Here is a 24,709-nt window from a genome sequence, read left to right on the forward strand (position 1 = left end):
GTTTATGTGCTTGTGAGTTTGAAAGCAGAAACTTCTGCTCCTGGTGCCCGCCATGTTTTATCTCACAGCAGTCCTAGGAGGGGAGCTATTATTATGCCCATTCTGCTGATGAGGAGCCCAAGACTCTTGGCAGTTAAATAACTTTCTATAAGAAAGACAGCTGCCCCGTGACAAGCCTTTGTCACTGGAGTATCAAGGACAGTTACTGATGTGAGTGCAAACCCAGTTTGGGGAGCTGGGTCAGGGATAGATCGCAGAGAGGACCAAGACTAGGTGAGGTTAGTCATGCCATAGCTTGAAGGCTGGGCTCAAAGCAGACTGACAGAGGGGAGTGGGGTGGAGAATGACCTGCAGAGAAGACATGGGGGGCAGAGTTAACACAGCAGGTGTGGGCAGGGGCGGATTAGGTTGTATAATAATTTCCCAGGCTGGAGCGAGAAGGTGAAGGGGTGGGACTTAGGAAGCAGAACTGGAATTCATAGAATCCTGGTTCCAGCCACCTCCCTGCCCATCCTTCCCCACTCCTCTTCTTCCCAGTCTGGCACCCCCTGCCCCACTCCATGCTGGGCTAGAGTCACTGACAGCATCTCCCTTGGTATCCTGCAGCCATGAGAAGCCAGACTCGGAGAACATCCCACCCAGCAAGCACCACCAGCAGCCACCCCACAACAGCCTCCCCAAGCCTGAGCCAGAGGCCAAGACTCGAGGGGAGGGTGATGGCCGAGGCTGTGAGAAGGCAGAGAGAAGGCCTGAGAGGCCAGAAGTCAAGAAAGAGCCTCCGGTGAAAGCCAATGGCCTCCCAGCTGGACCGGAGCCAGCCTCAGAGCCGGGCAGCCCTTACCCCGAGGGCCCAAGAGTGCCAGGGGGTGGGGAACAGCCTGCCCAGCCCAATGGCTGGCAGTACCACTCCCCAAGCCGGCCAGGGAGCACAGCTTTCCCGTCTCAGGATGGAGAGACTGGGGGACACCGGCGGAGTTTCCCACCACGCACCAACCCTGACAAAATTGCCCAGCGCAAGAGCTCCATGAACCAGCTTCAGCAGTGGGTGAATCTGCGCCGGGGGGTACCCCCGCCTGAAGACCTTCGGAGGTGAGGCATGCCGGCGGCTGGGGTGGGGTTGATATGGTATTATGGCTAGAGCGTGCGAGTGGGGTCATAGCCCACGAGGCATCCCCTGTTGGAAACCTTCTGGAAGCAGGCTGAGTTGGGAAACCAAGCAAATCCCATGCTTCCTGGCTTGCCCAAATCCTGCCTGCCCCATGGCTCCACCGTTAGAGTCTGGCTGCTGTCCCTGATTCTTGGTTTCTTTGTCTGCTTCCTTCAGAAGAAGGGACAGAGCGCCCCAGTGCCTCTCCACGGCGTGCTTGGGAGCCCAGAACACAGCAGGCTTCGGGAGGGGGCCTGAAGTTGTTATAGTCATACATCCATCCAAGCTATGGGCCCTCCTACAACATCCTCTCCCCAGTGCTCCACCCACTTGAGACTCACTAACTGCCAGACCAACTCATTCCATTTTTGAACAACTCTAATTGTTTTAAAGCCATGATTTATATGAAGTTAAAAAACAAAACAAAGTAGCTCATTGGTCCCAACATGGCCATCTATGACCACTTACGCCTTTATCCAATGACTGACTTTGAAATATCTGGGGACATTTATTGGGCCCAATGGTGTCCCTCAGGGCAAATGGGCTGCAGGCTCCTTCCCTGGGGATTTGGGCAGCTCCAGGGACTGCAGGCCACAGCTTCAGGAAGGCCATGGGGCCCGGGAGGAACCTGCCCTCTAGTGGCCTGAGCGGCTGCGCATTGCTGGTGATCTGGTGCCTGGGAGCATCAGGCCTGCTCTGGGGAGAACCACTTGGGATGAGTCCCAAGAACCTACTGGTTCTGTCCCTGACAAGATCATACAGTCAGGAAGCTGGGCATGGTGGCTCACACCTGTGGTCCCAGCTACTACTCTACAGGTGGATGTGGGAGGATTGCTTGAGCCCAGGAGCTCAAGGCTACAGTGAGCCTTGATGGCCCCACTGTATTCCAGGCTGGTGACAGAATGGACCTCATCTCTAAAATAATATAAAATAGATCAGGAAGCCGCCCTTTCTTTCACCCCTCCTACATTGCCCTCCTTCAGGTGCCTGGTAGACTTTCTTCTATTTGCCTCTCTCAGAAAAGATCTGATAAACTGGTTCATGCTGAGATGGAGATGGCTGATAAGGCTTCACGTTTCTTCCTAGGGATATGTCATTTTAAAGAGGCAAAGATTGAAGCTCTGAATGGTGCAGTGTCCAGCCTTGGGGAGTTGTTTGAGGAAGGGGGCTGTGAGGACAGGAGTCTTCCCTCATCTCTGGAATAAACCTCAGCCCCTGTGTACCTATTCAAGCACCCTGCTCTAGGCTGGGGGACCTGGAGGTGGGGCTGGGGTGGGTGGAGGGGTGCCTGTGTTGTCTGCCTTCATTACAATGTCCCCTCTCTCTCAGTCCCTCTAGGTTCTATCCTGTGTCTCGCAGGGTCCCTGAGTACTATGGCCCCTACTCCTCCCAGTACCCCGATGATTATCAGTACTACCCGCCAGGAGTGCGGCCAGAGAGCATCTGTTCCATGCCGGCCTATGATCGGATCAGCCCGCCCTGGGCCCTGGAGGACAAGCGCCATGCCTTCCGCAATGGGGGTGGCCCTGCCTACCAGCTGCGAGAGTGGAAGGAGCCCGCTAGCTACGGGCGGCAGGATGCCACCGTCTGGATCCCAAGCCCCTCCCGGCAGCCAGTCTATTATGATGAGCTGGATGCCGCCTCTAGCTCCCTGCGCCGCCTGTCCCTGCAGCCCCGCTCCCACTCTGTGCCCCGCTCACCCAGCCAGGGCTCCTACAGCCGTGCCCGCATTTACTCCCCTGTCCGCTCACCCAGTGCCCGTTTTGAGCGGCTGCCACCTCGCAGTGAGGACATCTATGCTGACCCTGCTGCCTATGTGATGAGGCGATCCATCAGCTCCCCCAAGGTGAGCCACCAGCCTGCCCTTCCTTCCTCATCCCCTGAGGTCCCCAGAAGCCTAAGACCATCTACTGAGAAAAGGCAGAGATGTGGGAGCATCTGCGCCACGGGGCCACTGGGCCGTTTGTCTGCAGGACCAGCAGTGCTGCCCAGGGGAGCCCCTGGCCTGTGGTTCTGTCTGTAGGAGAGCTGTCTTGGGGATGGCTTTGCCTCTTGAGTGGGGATATTGCTTTCTGTACATGCCCCCAAGTTGTGCCAGAAACCATGCCGTCATATAAGAGGGCAGAGAGGGTTCTGTCTTTTCAAATCTTGAGGACCTGGACAGATCATTGCAAGGGGGGCTGCTGTCCATTTCAGTTTGGGATCTGCTCTGGGAACTGAACACAAATACCTCTAACCTCGAGCTTCAGCTGATGGGGAACTCCGTGTCCCAGCCAGACCCCTCACCTCTGCGATCCCTTTCTCTTCCAGTATGATTACCTGGGAGACAGGCGGCCAGTCCCTGCAGGACTGTTCCCCTACAACTACCCACCATCCCCCACGGTCCACGATAAGATGGTACGTCCTTTCTCCCCTCCACCTGTCTCAGGGCCTCCCCGCACCGTGCTCCACTCAGGGTGGAGCTAAACTGGGGCGGACTCCAGGGACGCTCTGTGCCTAGTGCCTGGCCTGGCTGGTTTTTAGCAGCCTCTGGATACCTCCTCCCTCCCAGCCAGGACTCTAGCCCCAGTATCAAGTTTGGTGCCAATAACCCCTTCTCCTCTATGACACAGCCCGTGGAGGAGGGATGAGATCTGGGAGCATGTAATATCCTGGTCCCTCTCCTCTCCAGCATGCAGGAGAAGGGGCCTAGGCAGGAAAAATCAGGCCAGAGCTCCTAACAAGAAGCAAGATCTTCTAAACTTTTTTCCCCTGAAGCATAGTTATTTCATGTTTGTCCTTTGCCTGGAATGCCACTTTTGGGGAGAGATACAAGCGATATGATTGAGGAAGAAAAAATTTTCCGAATTGCATCTCCTCCTTTTTCTCTGCCTCTTTCTACTCGTGTCTCTCCCTGGAATTTGTTCTCCTGAGAACTTTTGCCACCACCTAGAGACCTAGATAAGATGCTCCACTTGGGAGGGTTGGGGAGGACCACTGGGACCAACAGGCAGAATCCTTTTCCAGAAAGCCTGTTGCTGACTCATTTCCATAACGGTACCAGAAGGCCAGAGTGGAGGAGGGCTGGGCAGGCTGGAGGCTAGGCGGCTGCTCCTTCCCCTCTCTGTCTGATTCTCACTCTGCCAGTGTCCACAGCATATAAGCTTTGCCCACAGCAAACACACGCACCCAGAAACAACCGATTTTTCCAGAAAAGTCAGAAACAGCTGCTAACAAGTGCTGCCTAAATTGCTCTGATGACACTCACCTCTCCCAGGGAGGCCTAGGCAGACCTAGGAGAGATGGCACTGGGGTCTGCGTGTGCCCCTCCTCTCCCTGGAGTGTCCAGTAGAGAACTACTTTGCCTGCCCACATCCTCAACCCCTCCCTTCCTGAGAACTCCTCAAGGGCAGAGGGAGAAGCCTCTCCTTGTCCTTGTCGCTAACTCTTAACTGCTTTGCTTCTTTTTTTATTGTTTTCTTTTGTGTGTTCCTGTTTGTTTGTGTTGCTGTTTGGCCTCTGGGCCTCGGGCTCCGGGTAGGATGAACTTTTAGATCTTCAGTTGCAAAGAAACCTAGAGTATTTGGATCAGCAGGTAGGCAGAGCTGGTGCCCCCCTTATCATCCCACTGCCTTCCTGTCGCATCTCTCCACTCCTCCCCACCTCCTCATCTTCCAGCCGTTTGACAACCTTTGTTGGTGCAAGCAGGACACAACAAAGTGGCTTATGTTTTGGTTTGCGCCTACACACCCCTTCTCTTCAAAGCCCTTTAGGACAGCTGAGAGTTTCCTGGAGAAAGAAGCATAATAAGTAGGCACATGAATAATTAATGCCACCTCTTATTTCTCCAGTGCTCAGCTCAGATGGAACTGCCCCCAGGGGGCAGGTGGGAATTTGCATTTTTTCTGGCGAGAGGAGGGAGTCGCAGAGTCGAGGGAGCTCTAGGCTGGGCCTAAAATGCTAGGGATTTAGTTCAGCCTGAATCTGGGAAATCATCTTATCATATTTTACAGGTTGTTGTTAAACTCCATAATTGGTAAACTGAGGCCTACAGACCCTCCCTAGGATGATTTTTAAAGTAATATTCATTCAGTGTATTCATTAGTTCCTCCAAAAGCCCTTTTGCATAAACAGCTCGTGCATTCCTGAGAATTCAGTGCAAACGGAGGGAGTATTATCAACCCAGTTTTACAGGTGAGCAAGCTGAAGAGGCAGTGAATGTTCCATGAGCTGCAAGCAGTGGCTGCCTGGTCTCTGCTCCAGGGTTCTAACCCTTTCTTGTCTTTTAAGCTAAGGGAGCTGTGAGACTGAGTTTAGACAGGCTGGGGGTCAATATGCTGGGTATTTATATAAGCACATACTCTTAAGTTTAGATCTGTGCTACAAACCACAACCTAGAAGTAGACAACACTGTCCTGTGGAGGCAGCCTGGAGGGGTGGAAACAATAATAATAATAATAACAACAGCTACAATAATTGGATGCCTCCTCCATGCCCCATACTATTCTAAGCATTTTTCAGATCTTAATTCATTTAATCTTCACTATAACCCTGTAAGATGGATGCTATTATTACCCCCATTTTACAGCTGAGGAAACTAAAGCACAGAGAGGTTGAATAACATGCCAAGAACACACAGCCAGTGAACAGCCGAGCTTGGACAGTGACTCCAAGCTTCTGACCCAGTTTACAGCTGAGGAAACATCTAATGTGTGACAAAGCTGCTGTCAAACCTCATTAGGATGAGTTCATGCTCTTAAAGTTACAGAAAAAAAAAATTTTAAATGAGATGCTATAGCTGCAACTGTTGGTTCTTCTAGTCACAAGCCATGTGACCCATCTCACCGGGGCTTCATGTCGATGTCGCAATTCGATTTTGTAATAGGCCTCAGGCACTAGGAAGCACCAATGTCCACAGTTCAATAAGCAGGGATGGCTCCTGGCCCTGGAGGCCGTGGCATTCCAGCTCCAGAAGCAGCTCATTGTGTCCACACCATGAGCATTCTGGGCCATGTGGGAACAGATCCCAGGATTCCAACTCTGAGCAGGGCCGAGAGGTCCAGGATCCTGCTAATGGGAAGCAAGATCCAAAGTGCCTTGCAGGGGTGAGGAGCAGGGCTCATGGCCCACCCACCTCCAGATTCCTGAGCAAGCTATCCTCCCTGTCACCCATGTGATTGGCTTTCTACTCCATCCACAATGCCCAGCTATCCAAGCATTCAGTGCAGACAGCAGGGTCCCTTCCTGCGGGCTTTTGCCCTCACAGAGGGGCTGGTCCATTAGGCTAGGGGCTTCAGAACTAGGCTTCCAGAGGACTCCCTCATGGATAAAGGGTATTATTCCTTTTTGTTTGTTTGTTTTTGTTTTTGTTTTTTTTTTGAGACAGGATCTCACTCTGTTGCCTAGGCTAGAGTACAGTGGCACAAACCTAGCTCACTGCAACCTCCACCTCGCAGGCTGAATTGATCCTCCCACCTCAGCCTCCTGAGCAGCTAGGACTACAGACAGGTGTGCAGCCACCACACCTGGCTAATTAAAAAAAATTTTTTTGTAGAGATGGGTGTCCCACTGTGTTGGCCAGGCTGGTCTCAAACTCCCAGCCTCAAGTGATCCTCTTACCTCTGCCTCACAAGGTGCTAGGGTTATAGGCATGAGCCACTGTAGCTGGCCAAGGGTAGTACTCTTTTTTTTTTTTGAGAAGGAGTCTCGCCCTTTCACCCAGGCTGGAGTGCAGTGGCGCAATCTCGGCTCACTGCAGGCTTCGCCCCCAGGGTTCACGCAGGTAGTGCTCTTAAAAGGCAGTCTTGTATGATGAGAAGAGTCCAGGACATAGTCAGACACTGCTGCTCTAGTTCTAGCTCTGCCATTTACAAGGAAGTTTTTTTTTTTTTTAATCTTGGAAATGTCACTTAGTTTCTCTGGGTCTTTGTTTTCTCAATCATAAAATGGGCATTGTAGAATCTGCCCTTTCCTTTCAACCTCACAGATGTATTGGGAGAATCAAGCTGGGGTGCATATGTGAGCTCTTTGTCAGGCATCGCAAGGAGTGACAATCACCACTTGCTGCTGTTATTATTTTGTTTTTCCCAAACTCAAAAATATCAATGAGCACTCCTTACCATGTGTGAGGCACTGGGTTAGGTGCTTTCTTACAAAATCTAACATTTTGAAGAGACAGAAGGTAGCACACAAGAATCCTCCTAGAGGTAAGACCCACCTGTGCTGAAAGATCCCCAAAGCCGCAGCACAGGCGGGAGCAGGCCAGGATGAGAACACTCCTGCTCGCTTCCTCTACTGCTCTGGATCTGCTTGTTGGGGAAGGAATGAGATACCTACAGGTTACTGTGCAGGGATGGCTCCCGGCCCTCAAGGCCCTTGCATTACAGGGCTAAAGAGGTAGAAAAATCAGTTCCTAGGAAAGCCTTTTGAAATGCTGCAGACCCTGCAAATGGGATGGTGGGTGCCCTTGCCCTGCCTACAACATGTAGAAGCAAGGCTGTATTTGGGCCGCTGCCTAAAAGGGATAAGAGGAAGAAAGGACAGTGTGGGTGCAACTGAGATTGGAGAGATGACGGAAAAATCACAGGGGACCCTCTAAACAGAAACCCCAGATAATCTTCCCTAATGTGGCTCTTTCCTCCCTTTCTCATTCACTTTCCCTTCCAGAAAGCTTTCCCTGCACAACCCCCTCTGTCTTCTGCTGCCTTCCCCTGTAGAACAATGGAGTTAAAGGGACACAGCCAAAGACATTCCCTGATATCTTCACTTTTTGGTCCTTTCCCATTGGAACCAGTGGGGGAAATGATGGCATTTCTGGTTGATTGGTTGGCCTGCCCTTTCTCCCACCCCTCCTTTCCCTTCCTCTTCCTCCTCATCCCATCCCTTCTTCCATTTCTCTCTTTTTAAATTGGCAAATAGTCTTTCCACCTCCATGTTCCTAAGGATTCTTGAAATAGAAAGAATGTGTTGGAAAGCCTGGTGTCCCTTTAATGTGGCTTGCTTGTTTTGGCCTCCTTGTTTGCTCCCTAGCGTCATCCGAGATCCTCATGGATGCTGCCAGCCCAGCTCTGGAAACCATGTTTAGCACTTTCTGCACTAGAGCCGAGGGTGGGGAGGGGCAGGGGCAGGGAGAGGGGGCAGGCCTCTGTATCTGTGGCGGCCCATCCAAAGAGCAGGTCCTAGATTTTCTTTTTTAGTTGTTTCACTTAGTTCAACTTTGGGGAGATCAGTCTTCCAACTGCCTCTATGGTCTTTGTCAAAAGTGGTGTGAGAAATGAGATCAGGGCAGGGAGATGACAACCGTGGCCAGTGCGGATGGGACAACAGCCAGGCACCCCGGGGAAGAGTCACCAGGCCCCGGCCTCTGCAGTGCCTCCAGCAAGGTCCCAGTGGCCTCCCGGCCCCTTCCGTGGCCTTTCTGCAAGGACAGCTTCAGTGCTGGTCCTGAAACAGAGGTCACTAGGGGTGAGCAAGGAGTGAGGGCAAGCTCAGGGTGCTGGGGGAGCTGCCCTCCCCTGTTTCCTGGGAAACAAGCACAGGTGGGTGAAGGGGAGATACCTACATGTAGGTCGGAGTGTGAATAGTCCGTTCCTTCCTCTGCTGCAGATGAGCGAGAGTGAGACTCTCATCAGTATGGTGAACCGCATGGTGGAAAACTCCTCCCCCAGGTCCCAACTCTTCATGCAAGTAAGACCTCTGCCTGGCAGCATGGTCCCTGCCAATGCCATTTCAGCTGCTTGTGCATGGTCAAGTTGCCCATCTAGGATGAGCGCCACCCAACCCGCTCATCTGCCTGGAGACAGGCTTGGCCTGGTCTTCCTTCCTTAATTCCACTATGTCACCTCCATTCTTCACTTTCATGGGTAAACCCAAGGCCCATTTCCCAAACCATCAAAATAGCCAGCACCAACATCTCATGCCATGCTGGGGATCGCAACTCTGCTCTTGAATGTTCTGATTTCGATTTCATATTTGTAATATCTTGACAGACGTCACTGGGGTTAAAGGCATGAGGGGTGCAATGGAACCATGTAATGTCAAAGGTGTATAGAATGTGCTGTGGTCACCAGATGTGGCGTCCAGGCTAGGCAGCATTTACTGGACCCGGAGACGCTTCTGAATTCTTGCCAATTTTTGTTTAGACACAAGCCCAGGTGTTCAGTCTACTAGGGCAATAGTTTTCAACTGTTCCCAATGCTCATTCCGACCATTCCCCTATGTCTTAACCCCACAGACAGCCATGGAGTTCAATGATGTTCTCACGGTGGTTACCAACAAGCCATTGGGAGCTGCACACCCTGCAGTCGCTCTTAGCAGCTGACCCTAGTGCTTGGGGGAGAGGAAATACAGAGCATGACTCAAGCAGAGTTCTGATCTCTCCGGAGTCAGCCTAGGACAACTGGGATGGGGTTAGGCCGGGCCATCCCAGGCTTCCAGCCAGGGGATGTGGAATGAGCTCAGGTCCCTGGAACAGAAGCTACCAGAGGTGATGGACCATGGTCTCTGGCAGGAGCACAGCGGGATTGTGATGTTAGCTTCCTATCCCTGCATACCCTCATCCTGCCCCTGCTGCAGTAACCGGCCTCATGTTCCTGCAGGTCCCTCCATACCCAGAAGTGTTCCGGGACAGCCTGCACACCTACAAGTTAAACGAGCAAGACACAGATGTAAGAGCAGCGCCCCCTGCTCCCTCCCTCCACTCCAGCCTCCTGCTGCTGTCCTCTGCGGGGGCTGTCTCTCCATCCATCTCTCTTCCTCTGCGGGGGCTGTCTCTCCATCTATCTCTCTCCTTCTGGTGGCTTTTCATACCTTTGATTCATGTCTTCTCTCACCACAACAAGATTCTGCCTACCTCCTCCTCATCCCCCTTCTTTTCTGATCTACCACCCACTCACCCTTCCCTCCCATGCTGGCTGTATCCGTTTCTCCACTGAGCGCTGGGCCGTTTTGCCTACAGCAGTGAGATCTGCTTGTAACATGAATGCAGACTTTGTTGGGAGATAGATCAGTCAGTCTATTCTGTGCCCAGCATGGCATTAGTCCCTACAGGTAACTAGAAAGGACAATACGGCTATGCCCCTGCCTTCAGGGAGCTTCAGGGTAAGTGGGAAGTGCCAGGTAGCAGCAGGAGGTGGCAACAGGGTATTCATGTAGTGAAGGGGAGCCATAATAGGTTCTGCCAGGTGCAGGGAAGTGAGGCCGTGTGGGCTGAAGGTCAGGGACAAAACAAGCAGCATGTGAGTTAGGCCTTGAAGTTAAAAGGCCCAGAGGGTAAAATCTGGCTCAGTGGAAAGGAGCAAAGCAGGTATTTGAGGAATGTCATGAATAAAGGTGCGGACTAGGAAAGCATGAGCCCTCTTTCTGGCCTCACCTGTCTGCTCCCCATCACCACTGGCCCTGCTTGGGTAGTGGATCTGCCCAGTGAGACTGGGAGAGGATCCTTCCTGACAGGACTAGACCTCAGAGGGAGGATCAGCCATCCTGAGACTTTGAAGGGAGGAGGGAAGAACAGGATCTTGAGAGAGAAGGGAGAAGGTTCTGTGGGATTGAGGGACAGTTTCTATTGCTCACTGCTTTTCTAAGACTGCTTGTTCTGACACCTGGCCCACCTCTTCAGTCCAGCCTAGGAGGTGAGGTCATATCATCTCCTCAGTCCTTTGTGAATTGCAACCCTTGGAAGGATGGGGGTGCCAGAGTTTAACACTTGGCTCTCAGCCCTCTTAACCCAACTCACTTCCTCAGAGAGTAAGCATACCTCACCTCCCAAGATGAAGACCCATCTTCTTGTTCTCAGGAGCCACCAAGGGCAAGGTGAAGGCCCAGGGTTCCTCAGCAGGAGAAAGGAGGGGGGTATCCAGAGGCCAGGCCTATAACTCCCAGGTCCCCATCAAACTATGTCCTTCATCCCCTTCTTTCTCCCTCTCCTTCCCCACTCTCTGGGTCCCTAGAAGCTGCTGGGAAAATTGTGTGAGCAGAACAAGGTGGTGAGGGAGCAGGACCGGCTGGTGCAGCAGCTCCGAGCTGAGAAGGTGAGAAGCTGGGGGTGGCTTTAAGCTGGGGCAGATGGGCGAGGCTGGCTTGGAGAAGGTTGTGGGCTGCTGTCTCCAACCTGACTAAGATGACAAAGCAAGGACAGCCTCCACTCAGCTGCCTGTTGAACCTCTAAGGGCTCAGGCCTCTGCTGTTCAATCCCAGAGAGGAGCTGTCAGGGCTGCTCATGTCATTCCCCTGCCTTTCTTCAGGAGAGCCTGGAAAGTGCCTTGATGGGGACCCACCAGGAGCTGGAGATGTTTGGAAGCCAGCCCGCCTACCCAGAAAAGCTGCGACACAAAAAGGATTCACTGCAGAACCAGCTCATCAACATCCGCGTGGAGCTGTCTCAGGCGACCACGGTAACCCAGGGAGCGGGGTTCGTGCACCCCACCTCATCAGCACTAGGCAGCAGGGCCACCACCTCCCAGCTTGTGCTGTCCTAGTCCAGTTTTCCTCAGAGGACAAGAGCTGAATACTCCCGTGCAGAGGGGCATAAACAAAGACCTCAATATTGCCCTGCAAATAAATAGCAAGTCAGCCAGTCTGCTCATTCCAGTCTCCACCGAGGAAATGAGCTTATTTCCCACAAACTATACCTGTACCTGGATTTCTTTGGGACAGCATGAAGTTGTGAGTTACTTATTTCCTTGGCTGTGCTAACACCTCTGCTGCCCACTTCTGTCTTCTCCCTCGGAGAAGCAAAGCACTGGCAAAAAGGCTGCTGCCCGCTGGCCTCAGTGGCTCACGCCTATAATCCCAGCACTTTGGGAGGCCAAGGCGGGTGGATCACCTGAGGTTGGGAGTTTGAGACCAGCCTGACCTACGTGGAGAAACCCCGTCTCTACTAAAAATACAAAATTAGCCGTTTGTGGTGGCACACGCCTGTAGTCCCAGATAGGAGGCTGAGGCAGGAGAATTGCTTGAACCCATGAGGCGGAGGTTGCCGTGAGCCGAGATCGCACCATTGCACTCCAGCCTGGGCAACAAGAGTGAAACTCCATCTCAAAAAAAAAAAAAAAAAAAAAAGGCTGCTGCCCTGGTCACTACTTCCCAGCAGGTAAGGGCAGACCTTCCGACACAGACTGCTTGGAGAATGGCTCCAAGAAGCAGCAGAAAAAGCCCCGTGAAAGTGTGGCTCGGAAAGGAGGAAGCTCTCTAACCTCCGGATAATAAATATCCTCCTTCAGGCTCTTTTCTCTTTGACCTCCACTTAAATTTTTTTTTTTTTTTTTAAGGACAGGGTCTCACTGTGTCACCCAGGCTGGAGTGCAGTAGCACAAACACAGCTCACTGCAATCTCGACCTCCAGGGCTCAAGTGATCTCCTGCCTCAGCCCCCAAGTCGCCAGGACTACAGGGGTGTGCCACCATGCCCAGCTAACTTTTGTAATTTGTAGAGATGGGGTCTTGTCATTTTCCCCAGGCTATGCCCTCTACTTTTTATCCGCTGATCTGGGGAGAATAGGAGGGTATGGAAGTGATATCATCCCTCTCCATTTTCTCTTTATTTCAGTTGGTGGTGGGATGGGCTGTTACACCTCTTGTAAGGCTAGTGTTTGGCTGTCACCAGAATGTCTCAGCCTGGTGCCCCTCTCCTTCGGTCCCTCCATGCCCTCTTCCCCAGATCTTCGTGCCTCTGGTACCCTGGCCCCAGGGTCCATTGCAGGATAAGGAGGAATGCCTTGGTGATGGCGGCTTTCTCAGTGAACGCCTCTTTCTCCCGTAGGCCCTGACGAACAGCACCATAGAGTATGAGCACCTCGAGTCTGAGGTCTCTGCCCTGCACGATGACCTCTGGGAGCAGCTCAATTTGGACACCCAGGTGAAGAAGGGCCCCTGAGCTGGCGGGGATTGGGATGTGACTAAAGATGAGGAGTTGGCCTTGAGACAAAAGCAAAGGTTCCGGCCATTGATAACAGACTCTAAGTTTCAGGATGAAGATAATGGGACACTTTAGGTTCATCTCACAGGGGAAGGAGTTAAAGCTGAAGCTTGGGAGACTTCAGTTAGACACAGGTGTTTTATGACTGAAAGGATTTTTTTTCCTCTTGGGATGGGGTCTTGCTCTGTTGCCCAGGTTGGAGTGCAGTGGCGCAGTCACAGCTCACTGCAGCCTTGACTGCCCCGGGCTCAAGCAATCCTCCCACCTCAGCCTCCTGAGTAGCTGGGACCACAGTCATGAACCACCATGCCCGGCTAGTTTTTGTATTTTTTGTAGAGACAGGGTCTCCCTATGTTGGCCGGGCTGGTCTCTAACTCCTGAGCTCAAGTGATCCTCCTGCCTCAGACTCCCAAACTGCTGGGATTACAGGCATGAGCCACTGTGCCCAGCAGGATTTAAAAACAGACGTGTAAATATAAATAACTCAGGCATTAGAAGAGTGGGCGCTGCGGGAGCAATCTGCTCAGGAATTTTTAGATAGGAAAGAGGCTTTTCTTCCTGGGGTGGGTTAGAAACAGTCTGCCTGGAGGCAGGAGGATTGACATGATGATCTTGGGGAGTTCTTGTTCTTTTCTTCCCTCTGCCTTTTCTTCACCCAGGCCCTGCCTCTTCTCTAGCTAGTTTGCAAGCCCTGTCTCTCTGATGCAGTTAACACCCTGGTTTCCCCCATTTTCTTCTGTTTCCCTCCTGGTAATGCCACTCACCACCCCTACCTTGCAGCTGGTTAGGTAGGGTGAAGACCCACCTGGTCCAGAAGACCCAAATACCACCATGTCCCGTGGCCAAGCCTCACTTGAAACACAGACATTTTAGGAGGGGGGATAGGGTTGTGGTCAAGGGCGCTAACTTCGGGTCCAAATAGACCCGTATTGAGATGATGGTCATGCTGCTTACTAAATAGATGGCCTTGGGTGTAAGTCTCTTCATCTCTGAAGAGGGGATAGCTGCTGCCCTTATCTCCTAGAGTCATGCAGCCGAAATGAGTTAGCACTGTATATGCAAATTGCTTAGCATAGTGCCTGGTGCTGAGGGATGCTAAATAAATGGGAGTTCTTACCTTTTAGACTGTCAACTGTAATTGAATTCATGACTCTTCAGGCGTACGCTGGGAGTGGGTATTAGAAAAGGGCTGTTTGGATGTGAAGAAAAGCAGTAAAATGGAAGCTCTTGCCCCACGAAAAACAGGATACCATAAAGTGTTCACTTAGATGGGCATTCACTCGAAAACCACCCATGTTTCCCCTGGGGGAGCTCGGAAGGGTGCGTCCTCAGTCTTGGTTCAGAAACTCGGGCAATTCTGGGGTGCCATCTCCTAGAGGCTGAAGAGCAGAGGCAGCCCATGGGAAAGATGACTGCTGGAGGGGCATGTGTGTGTGTGTGTGTGTGTGTGTGTGTGTGTGTGTGTGTGTGTACACAGGGTGCCTGCCTCCTGCTGGCCCAAAGGGATGTGGGTTCCAAGGGGTCTGGGCTGAGAGAAAGGGCTGGACACTCCTCATGGCCATTTCCTTTGACTCACTGTGTGGCTGCTTCAGAATGAGGTGCTGAACCGGCAAATCCAAAAGGAGATCTGGAGGATCCAGGACGTGATGGAGGGGCTGAGGAAGAACAACCCCTCCCGGGGCACGGACACCGCCAAGCACAGAGGTGGGTGCCTCCTGTGCCAGCCTCCTAGGCTGCCTGCCTCACCAGGAGTGCTCCAGTATTTCTGACCTCCATCCCACTCCTGCCAGCTCACACTGTGTTCAGAGCCAGGCAGGGCCTTCTTGGGACACCAGAATCTTCCCCTGGGTTCTAGGGTGGTAGGTAGGGGTCCCTTACCCCCCACAGAAGAGACCAAATAAGCAACTCAGAGACACTGTTGACCCTGACACTCTAAAGTCCTCCCCAGAAAAGGTCAAAAGCACCTAAGCCTCCCCAGCCCCCACGCACATGGGCCCACTTGTGACATGTGACCCCTACCTTAGAGTTTTCCTTGAGCCCTGGGACCTCAGACTGGCTTTCCTTGACACCTCAGGGACAACAGTATCATTTCCATCTACCGTCTTCCCCACCCAGCACACCTCTCAACAGCCAGCCTGTGGCCCCAGAACCTGTAATGAGTCCCTTTGGCAGGCCCAGGTAGCCCTGAGACACTAAATCTGCCCTTCCACATCCCTGGATCTGGCTTCTCCCTGCCACCTCCACTCACAGTGCCCATCTACCCACCAGGCCGCACCCCTCCTCCATTGCTCACCCATCCCCTTGTTTCCCCCAAGGAGGACTTGGCCCCTCAGCCACCTACAGCTCCAACAGCCCGGCCAGCCCCCTCAGCTCTGCCAGCCTCACCAGCCCCCTGAGCCCCTTTTCACTGGTGTCGGGCTCTCAGGGGTCCCCCACCAAGCCTGGCTCCAATGAGGTAAGTTGAGAAATGGAGTAGAAGGTAGGTGGGGGAGGGAGGACCAGATCCTCATTTGTCTGAAACTATACAACTTCTGTGCCCATCTCTTCCCCACAGGCCTCCAGCCCTACTGCTGGAGCTCTTTGTTTAAGGAGGTCATTCTCACACCCCATTTTGTGAACTTCTCTCCAGGTTTCCCCTTTACCTGTTCTCATCTCCATCTGTCATCTTTAGCTCCCTTGCAGTGAAGCCTGTTCCTGGGCACCAGGATGGATAGCAGACAGCATGCATTTCACAAGAATTTAAATCTAGGATGATACCAGGATAGCAACAGGGTTAAGGGTCAGTGTGGGGAGCAGTTTCCTGGTCAGTCAATCAGCAAGTGTTTTCTGGGGCTCGACTGTGGGCATGGGGTACCATGAGGCCCTCTTAGAAAGATACACACGTGGCAGGGTGCGTAATCGTGTAATCCCAGCATTTTGGGAGGCCAAGGCGGGTGGATCGCTAGGTCAGCATATAGAGACTGTCCCGGCCAACATGATGAAACCCCATCTTTACTAAAAAAAAAAAAAAAAAAATACAAAAATTAGCTGAGCGTGGTGGCGCGCGCCTGTAGTCCCAGCTACTCAGGAGGCTGAGGCAGGAGAATTGCTTGAACCCAGGAGGTGGAGGTTTCAGTGAACCAAGATCGCACCACTGTACTTCAGCCTGGTGACAGAGTGAGACTCCATCTCAAAAAATAATAATAAAAAATAAAAGAAAGAGGCTGGGCTTGGTGGCTCACGCCTGTAATCCCAGAACTTTGGGCGGCTGAGGTGGGTGGATCACGAGGTCAGGAGATCAAGACCATCCTGGCTAACACAGTGAAACCCTGTCTCTACTAAAAAATACAAAAAATTAGCCGGGCGTGGTGGCTGGTGCCTGTAGTCCCAGCTACTCCGGAGGCTGAGCCAGGAGAATGGCGTGAACCCATGAGGTGGAGCTTGCAGTGAGCCGAGATTGCGCCACTGCACTTCAGCCTGGGTGACAGAGCCAGACTCCATCTCAAAAAAATAATAATAATAAAAGAAAAAAGAAAAATAAAATAAAGATACGCACATGTGCTCAAAGGCTTCACTCAGGGAGCCCAGCATCCTATGGACCAAGACCAATTCATAGGAACATGACAGCATATGTCTCAACATTAAGCCACATGGTTCAGACTGTAAACGCCCTGATGTTCCAACAGACAGTGGGGCCTAAACCAGGCCACAGAGCAGCAAGACAGGGAGAGGAACAAGGGAAAGGCATTCTAGGCAGGAGAGTGGGTGGAAGCAAAAGGGTGGGAGAGGAGCTGCCTGGCATGGGGGTGAGGCAATGAGAGAGCTTTGGGAAAACTTGGGGAGCAGTGGGGAGTGGTGGACAGGTAGAGGCTGGGTCAAGGAAGGCCTTGAAGGTCAGGCAGAGAGTTAGCTTCAGAGCTGGCACTCTCTTCAGGCCACGGGTGGGAGTGCAGTGGTCCCAGGGGCCCACCCAGGTCTCCAGCAATGTTGTCTGCCTCCTGCTAACGCTCTTTTCTCCTGCTCTCACAGTGGCTGCTCTTGTTCCTCCTAATGCTCTGGCTTCTGTCTGCCTCAGGAACCTGGCCCGCCTCGGCCTCCCCTCCCCAAAGCCTACGTCCCCCTGGAGTCTCCTCCAGCCGTCCCTCCACTCCCTAGCGAGAGCCGCTTCTGGCCCTACCCCAGCTCCCCTTCCTGGCACCGCAGTGGCGAGACAGCCAGGGGGCAGGTACCCATCACCCTTGGGTCCTGGAGGGTGGGGCAGGGGACAATGGGCAAAGGGCCAGGCCAGGGGGCAAGGCAGGGCCCTGGAGTCATTTTCCCCATTAATTTTCCCAAAGGTCGGTTTCTACGGCACCCCTGCCCAGCTGGACTCTGGGATAAGGAAAGGATAGTTGAAGCCATCATACAGGCCATCTTTCTGTGCCTTTTTGCTTTCTGTAGGTGATGGGGACATGAGTTACTGCTCCAACCCCAGGCTCATGGGCAGCCAGTGTTTGTGGGTGCTGGTATTAAGCCCCACTCCCTACCAACATGACCAGCCAATGGGGACTGAGTGATACTCTCAGCAGTGCCATTCTGATCCCTTCGTGTGCCCATCCCAGGCCCCACTCCACCCATGCTGTCTCTCTGCCTCCACTTTGTGTTGTATCCTCGTTGGGTTTCATGGGTCCCTGGAGTATAAGGATACAGGCCCTTTTCTCTCCTGTTCTGGCTCATTCTCTCACCTGCATCCCTAGCCAAGATCCAGGAGATATGCAGTTAGGTTTGGAAGAGGTTGTGTGGTGAGTAGAAAGAGTCCTGTGCCTAAAATTGGAAAACTCATATGCTCATCTAGGTTTAGCTATGTATAATTTGCATAACCCTTGAGGGTTTGCCTGGTGAGATGGGCAGAGCAGGTAATGTTACCCGTATGTGACAGGTGAAGAAAGGGGACCTCTGTTCTCTAGTTGGGCTAGAACTGGAGCTTCTGACCTTTAGCCTGGTCTTCTTTTTGTATTCTTCTCACTGAGGCTTAGATTCTTCAACTGTACCATGGGAGCAGTGGCTCAGATGATGGCTGAGGTCTCTTCTAGTCTCATGTTTTTGTGAGCCCACACAACACACTAAGTGCCCCTTTCATTTCCCTAGAATCCTGGTACCAAGGCCCGCCTGGTTCTGTTTGCTCATGTCTTGGGTAGGATTCCCTACAGGATCCTCAGAGACCCCCCACCGGCCGTTCCTTGACTCTGGCTCACAGCAAGTCTGTGGTTCTTAGTGCCAGCCAAGACAAATGGTCAGGTTGAGGGGCCTCCTAGGGGCCATGAGCTCTCATTCCTCAAGATGGCCCATCATTGACCAGTCTTAAAGTGCACGAATGGGAGGCTCCAGTGCATCCCTGTCCACCTCCCAGGTGGCACACATAGAATTTCCTTGTTCCCTGTATCTGCAAGGGTTTGAGCTTCAACCATTAAAAAACAAAGAAACATCACTGGGGGCCAAGTTCCTGACAGCCATACTAACATCAACCATCTTCTCACCCTTTCTCCCCAGCCCAAGGCAAACTATGAACAAAGCAAGAAAGACCCCCACCAGACATTGCCCCTGGACACCCCCAGAGACATCAGCCTTGTGCCCACCAGGCAAGAGGTAGAGGCAGAGAAGCAGGCAGCTCTCAACAAAGGTACTTTCTGTCCCATCTTCCCCTAGAAGTAAGGCAAGGATGCTCAGGGAGGAGCCCTGGGTGCTCATTCACACCCAAAACCTGGTGCCACACCCTGGGCTTTTTAATCTCGGTGGAGAGTGGGGCTGAGATTGTCTCTGAGAAGGAGGCTTCCTGCCTTCCTGCTCTCCATGAGGCCCACTGGCTACTCTGTCTTTCTGCAGTTGGCGTTGTGCCCCCTCGGACAAAATCGCCCACTGATGATGAGGTGACCCCATCAGCAGTGGTAAGAAGGAATGCCAGTGGGCTCACCAATGGACTCTCCTCCCAGGTGGGTACCTCTGCAAGCTCATGCAGGCCTGAGCTGGGCTGCGAGCCCAGGGGCCTGTGTGTGTACCTACTCATCTCCCTCTGCTGTTCAAGAAACTCAGGGCTGGAGAGGAAGGTGGAACACGTGAGAGGAGGGGCAAGAGCCCCACTGGAGGAGGAGCTCTCCTGCAGGGAGATGTGTCAGGGGATGAGGAAGCTATGCTGCATTAGTCAGGGTTCTCTAGAGGGACAGAACTAATAAGATATATAATATATATATGTAAAGGGGAGTTTAGTAAGTATTAACTTACATGCTGACAAGGTCCCACAATAGGCTGTCTACAAGCTGAGGAGCAAGAAGAGCCAGTGTGAGTTCCAAAACTGAAGAACTTGGAGTCCGATGTTTGAGGGCAGGAAGCATCCAGCACGGAAGAAAAATGTAGGCTGGGAGGCTAGGCCAGTCTCTCCTTTTCATGTTTTTCTGCCTGCTTTATATTCACTGGCAGCTGATTAGATTGTGCCCACCAGATTAAGGGTAGCTCTGCCTTCCCCAGCATGTTAATCTGTTTTGGTAACACCCTCACAGACACACCCAGGATCAATACTTTGTATCCTTCAATCCAGCCAAGTTGACACTCAATATTAATCATCACAAGTCCACCCCTTGTCAACTTGAACCCATACACATCTCCTGAGATCATACATAATCTTCAAATAAAGACAATAATAAGGTCATAATTACACCTAACATAATACGACTATCCTTTGTACAACAGGAAATGCACCAATCCCCAACCCAAATACTATTACATAAAGTTAACAATACTTCAATGCTGATGTGAGGTCAATAAATCCTATGTCATATGATAAAGGAAAAGGAAATGAAATAAAGATATTTCCTTAGCACAAGTGTATACATGCACAAACATATTTTTAGCAAAAGAAGGAGGAAATACTCATGACCATTACAGTCCCTGCTTCTGCAGCTGGTCACGTGGTCATAGCTGGTATTGATGACTACTTTCTTTTGCTATCCATTCTGTATTCACTTTGCCTTCAGCAAGCACCTCAGCAGGTCGTGGTGTTTTTCCTGGTGGAGTGACCAAATCTTCATTCCTGAGGGGTCTGGGCCATTTGTAGTCCTGCCTGGATTAAGCTGTTGTAGTTTCCCATTGACCTTAATCACAGGATCTCTTACTACTAAGATATGCCCTAATGGATCTCCTGTATTCCATGCATATTCCTCCTTATTTCCATTGTGGAGTGGTAGACTGATTTCATCTTGATAGTCCAGGTCAATCACCCTAGCCAACACTATAACTCCTTTCTTAGCCTGTTGATTTAAAGGTAGGAGGAATCTAAAGTGTCCAGGTGGCAATCTTAACTTCTAGTTTAATGGAATCGTTGTGTTTCCTGGTAGCAGCGTTCCTCCCTCTGGAACGAAGTCCCGTAGGCCAGCAGAACATAATGTCATGGGAAAAGGAAGCAAAAATTTTGTTAGTGGATCACTAGGGGTGATGGTGAGTGGTGCCACTTCCACTTCCACCCCTTGATTCCTGGACCCATAAATCCTGGCTATGGGAGAAAAAGTACCATATATTGGATGCTGATTCAGAACATACATGGCCTTCTGAAGAACTTTGCACCAGCCCTGCAAAGTATTGTCACCTAGTTGGTGTTGTAATTGTGACTTCAAAAGGCCATTCCACCGTTTTATCAATCCAGCTGCTTCAGGATGATGGATAACATAGTAAGACCAGTGAATTCCATGAGCATGAGCCCACTGCCACACTTTTTTTTTAGCTGCAAAGTGAGTGCTTGGTCAGAGGCAATGCTGTGTGGAATACCATGACGGTGGATAAGGCATTCCGTGAGTCCATGGATGGTTGTCTTGGCAGAAGCATTGCATACAGGATAGGCAAACCCATATCTGGAGTGAGTGTCTATTCCAGTGAGGACAAACCTCTGCCCTTTCCATGATGGAAGAGGTCCAATATAATCAACCTGCCACCAGGTAGCTGGTTGTTCACCCCAAGGAATCGTGCCATATCAAGGGCTCAATGTTGGTTTCTGCTGCTGGCAAATTGGGCACTCAGCAGTGGCCATAGCCAGGGTAGCCTTGGTGAGTGGAAGTCCATGTTGCTGAGTCCATGTGTAACCCCCATCCCTGCCACCATGGCCACTTTTTTCATGGACCCATTGGGTGGCTGGGAAAAGAGGCTGAGTGGTGTCCACAGAATGGGTCATCCTATCCACTTGATTATTAAAATCCTTCTCTGCTGAGGTCACCCTTTGGTGAGCACTCACATAGGATACAAATATCTTCATGGTTTTTGACCACTCACAGAGTTCCATCCACATACCTCTTCCCCAAATTTCTTTGTCACCAATTTTCCAATCATACTTCTTCAAAGTCCCTGACCATCCAGCCAAACCATTGGCTACAGCCCATGAATCAATATATAATCGCACATCTGGCCATTTCTCCTTCCATGCAAAGTGCACAGCCAGGTGCACTGCTTGAAGTTCTGCCCACTGGGAAGATTTCCCTTCACTGCTATCCTTCAGGGATGTCCTAGAAAGGGGCTGTAGTGCTGCAGCTGTCTACTTTCGGGTGGTGCCTGCATATCTTGCAGAACCATCTGTGAACCAGGCCTCAGTCTTCTCTTCCTCTGTCAACTGATCATAGGGAACTCCCCATGAGTCCATCAGTGCAGGGTAGGGGAGAGAAGGCATGGTGGCAGGAGTGGAGGCCATGGGCATTTGAGCCACTTCCTCATGTAACTTACTTGTGCCTTCAGGACCTGCTCGAGCCTGATCACATATATACCACTTCCATTTGATGATGGAATGCTGCTGTGCACCCCCCACTTTATGGCTAGATGGGTCAGAAAGCACCCTGTTCATGATAGGCAGTTCAGGTCGCATGGTGACTTGGTGACCCATAGTCAAACGTTCAGTTTCCACCAAAGCCCAGTAACAGACCAACAGGTATCTCTCAAAAGGAGAGTAGTTAGCTGCAGAAGATGGCAGGGCCTTGCTCCAAAATCCTAGGGGCTTCTGCTGTGATTCACCTATGGGGGCCTGCCAAAGGCTCCAAACAGCCTCCCGATCTGTCACTGACACCTCAAGCACCATTGGATCTGCTGGGTCATATGGCCCAATTGGCACAGCAGCTTGCACAGCAGCCTGGACCTGTTGCAGAGCCTTTTCCCATTCTGGACCCCACTCAAAATTGGCAGCCTTTCAGGTCACTTGATAAATGGGCCAGAGCAACACACCAAATGAGGAATATGTTGCTTCCAAATTCCAAATAGGCCTACTAGACTGTGCCTCTTTCTTGGTTGTAGGAGGGGCCAAATGCAGCAACATATCCTTCGCCTTAGAAGGAATATCTCAACAGGCCCCATACCACTGTACCCCTGGAAATTTTACTGAGGTAGAAGATCCCTGAATTTTAGTCGGATTTATTTCCCATCCTCTGGCATGCAAATGTCTTGTCAATAAGTCCAGTGTGTTTGCTACTTTTTGCTCACTGGATCCAATCAGCATAAGGTCATCAGTGTAATGAACCAGTGTGATATCTTGTGGAAGCAAAAAGTGATCAAGGTCTTTCTGAATAAGATTATCACACAAAGCTGGAGAGTTGATACACCCCTGAGGTAGGACAGTAAAGGTATATTGCTGGCCTTGCCAGCTGAAGGCAAATTGCTTCTGGTGGGCCTTATGGACAGGAATGGAAAAAAGAGCATTTGCCTTGTCAATGGCTGCATACCAGGTATCAGGAGATGTGTTAATTTGCTTAAGCAGTGAAACCACATCTGGTACAGGCAGCTGCAATTGGAGTCACCACTTGGTTAAGCTCACAATAATCCATTGTCATTCTCCAAGATCCATGAGTCTTCTGCACAGGCCAAATGGGAGAGTTGAATGGGGATGTGGTGGAATCATCACCCCTGCATCTTTCAAGTCCTTGATTGTGGCACTAATCTCCGCAATCCCTCCAGGGATGTGATATTGTTTTTGATTTACTATTTTTCTAGATAGAGTCAGCTCTAATGGCTTCTTTTTGGCCTTTCCCACCATCATAGCCCTCACCCTACCAGTCAGGGAGCCAATGTGGGGGTTCTTCCAGCTGCTAAGTATATCTATGCCAATTATGCATTCTGGCACTGGGGAAATGACCACAGGATGAGTCTGGGAACCCACTGGACCCACTATAAGTTGTTCCTGAGCTAAAACTCCATTAATTACCTGACCTCCATAAGCTCCTACTTTAACTGGAGGACCACAATAACGTTTTGGGTCCCCTGGAATCAACATCAGCTCAGAGCCAGTGTCTAGTAGTCCTTGAAATGTCTAATCACTTCCCTTTCCCCAATGCACAGTCACCCTGGTAAAAGGCCAGAGGTCTCCTTGGAGAAGGATGGAAGAAAGATTCACTGCATAAATTGTTGGTAATGTAGTGGGGTCCTTCCTCAAGAGGACCCAGCCTCCCCTTCATTCAAGGGGTTATGCATCTGTAAACTGGCTCAAGAATGGAAATTGACTGAGAGGCTGTGATTCTCTGTTTTTATAATTCAAATTAGTCTTTTGCCCATTTGACTTGGAAGCTTTCTGCTTGTATAAATTAAGTAGGAATGCAGTAGGCTTCCTACCAATTTCACTTCTAGGAATACCAGGATTAATTAGCCAATGACAGAGCTCTACATAAGTCAGACTATTCTGATTGCCATTTTGCCTCTGCTGTACATTACAGTAGCTACACCCACCTTGCCTTTGATGGTTGAGTGCCACCACTTGGACCCTGCCACCTCGGGATCCAATTATTCCCATTGTATTTAAATTTTTTAGTTGAGTGACTGCAGTTCCCACCGTTAGATCTGACATGCAGAGAAGAGCAATTACAGGGCTCTTCAAAGATGCAAGTGCTGCCCTCACAAATCTGTTTCATAATGCCTTGGTCAAGGGTATATCTTCTGGACCCTCCCAGCTGGAATGAGGAGGTCTAAAGTGACTAATCCACTCCACCATCCCAGTCTCCCTGAGCCTTTGGATCCCTTCCTCTACATTAAACCAAGGGAGATCAGGCATTTCCATCTCGCTCACAGTGGGCCATCTTTTATCCATATTTCAGCTAACCAAGCAAATAAACTATTAGAACCTTTTTTAACTCCCTGAGCTGCAACATTAAATGCAGAGTCCCTACTTAGTGGGTCCAAATCAATAAATTCAGCCTGATCCAACACTATGTTCCTTCCACCATTATCCCACACTCTTAATATCCATTCCCATGCCTGTTCTCCAGATTTCTGTTTATATAAATCAGAGAACTCAAACAGTTCGAATGTAGCATACCTCCTCATGGGTCACACTCTCAACCTCACCTCTAGGGGCCTGCTGGGACTTTAGTCCAGTTATAGGTCTAGAAGCAAACAGAGGTGTTGGGGGTGCCTCTCAAAGAGAATCAACATTATCTTGCCTGGCAACTGCTTCAGGGAAGGCCTTGACTGTTGCCTCTGGCAGCACAGGGTTTACCTTCTCAGACAAAGGTGGAAAGGCTGATGGCAGCATGGGTCGGGGAGGGGATGTTGCCACTATTGGGAATGGAGAAGCTGTTCCTTCTGGCAAAAAAAGGTTCATAAGAGTTTACAAACTCAATGTCCCCAGCTTCATCAGGGTCCTCCTACATGTCCCCAGCTTCATCAGGGTCCTCCTACATGTCCCCATTCTAAGTTTCAGAG

General features: G+C 51.1%; 1 protein-coding gene across 50 annotated transcripts in view; it reads left to right on the top strand.

Moving 5' to 3' along the window:
• PLEKHA6 (pleckstrin homology domain containing A6) overlaps positions 1-24,709 on the top strand; it is a 160,499-nt gene that overhangs the window by 119,009 nt on the left and 16,781 nt on the right. For 18 of the 50 annotated variants that reach the window (XR_001711909.4, XM_016936715.4, XM_016936693.4 and 15 more), the window contains 14 exons: positions 607-1,089; positions 2,477-2,993; positions 3,458-3,544; positions 4,668-4,721; positions 8,732-8,812; positions 9,724-9,792; positions 11,074-11,154; positions 11,368-11,517; positions 12,884-12,979; positions 14,632-14,743; positions 15,355-15,494; positions 17,094-17,243; positions 18,548-18,677; positions 18,881-18,987. Coding sequence is in view for 42 of the 50 variants with exons in the window: in XM_016936715.4 (XP_016792204.1) it covers positions 607-1,089; positions 2,477-2,993; positions 3,458-3,544; positions 4,668-4,721; positions 8,732-8,812; positions 9,724-9,792; positions 11,074-11,154; positions 11,368-11,517; positions 12,884-12,979; positions 14,632-14,743; positions 15,355-15,494; positions 17,094-17,243; positions 18,548-18,677; positions 18,881-18,987 (2,257 nt within the window). In the remaining 8 variants the exon portion in view is untranslated. The remainder of the gene's footprint in view (positions 1-606; positions 1,090-2,476; positions 2,994-3,457; positions 3,545-4,667; positions 4,722-8,731; positions 8,813-9,723; positions 9,793-11,073; positions 11,155-11,367; positions 11,518-12,883; positions 12,980-14,631; positions 14,744-15,354; positions 15,495-17,093; positions 17,244-18,547; positions 18,678-18,880; positions 18,988-24,709) is intronic. The other 32 variants (XR_010150998.1, XR_010150999.1, XR_010151002.1 and 29 more) reach the window with 9 other exon arrangements.

The sequence above is a fragment of the Pan troglodytes genome, chromosome 1 (assembly GCF_028858775.2).
Source record: "Pan troglodytes isolate AG18354 chromosome 1, NHGRI_mPanTro3-v2.0_pri, whole genome shotgun sequence".
Taxonomy (NCBI): Eukaryota; Metazoa; Chordata; class Mammalia; order Primates; family Hominidae; genus Pan; species Pan troglodytes.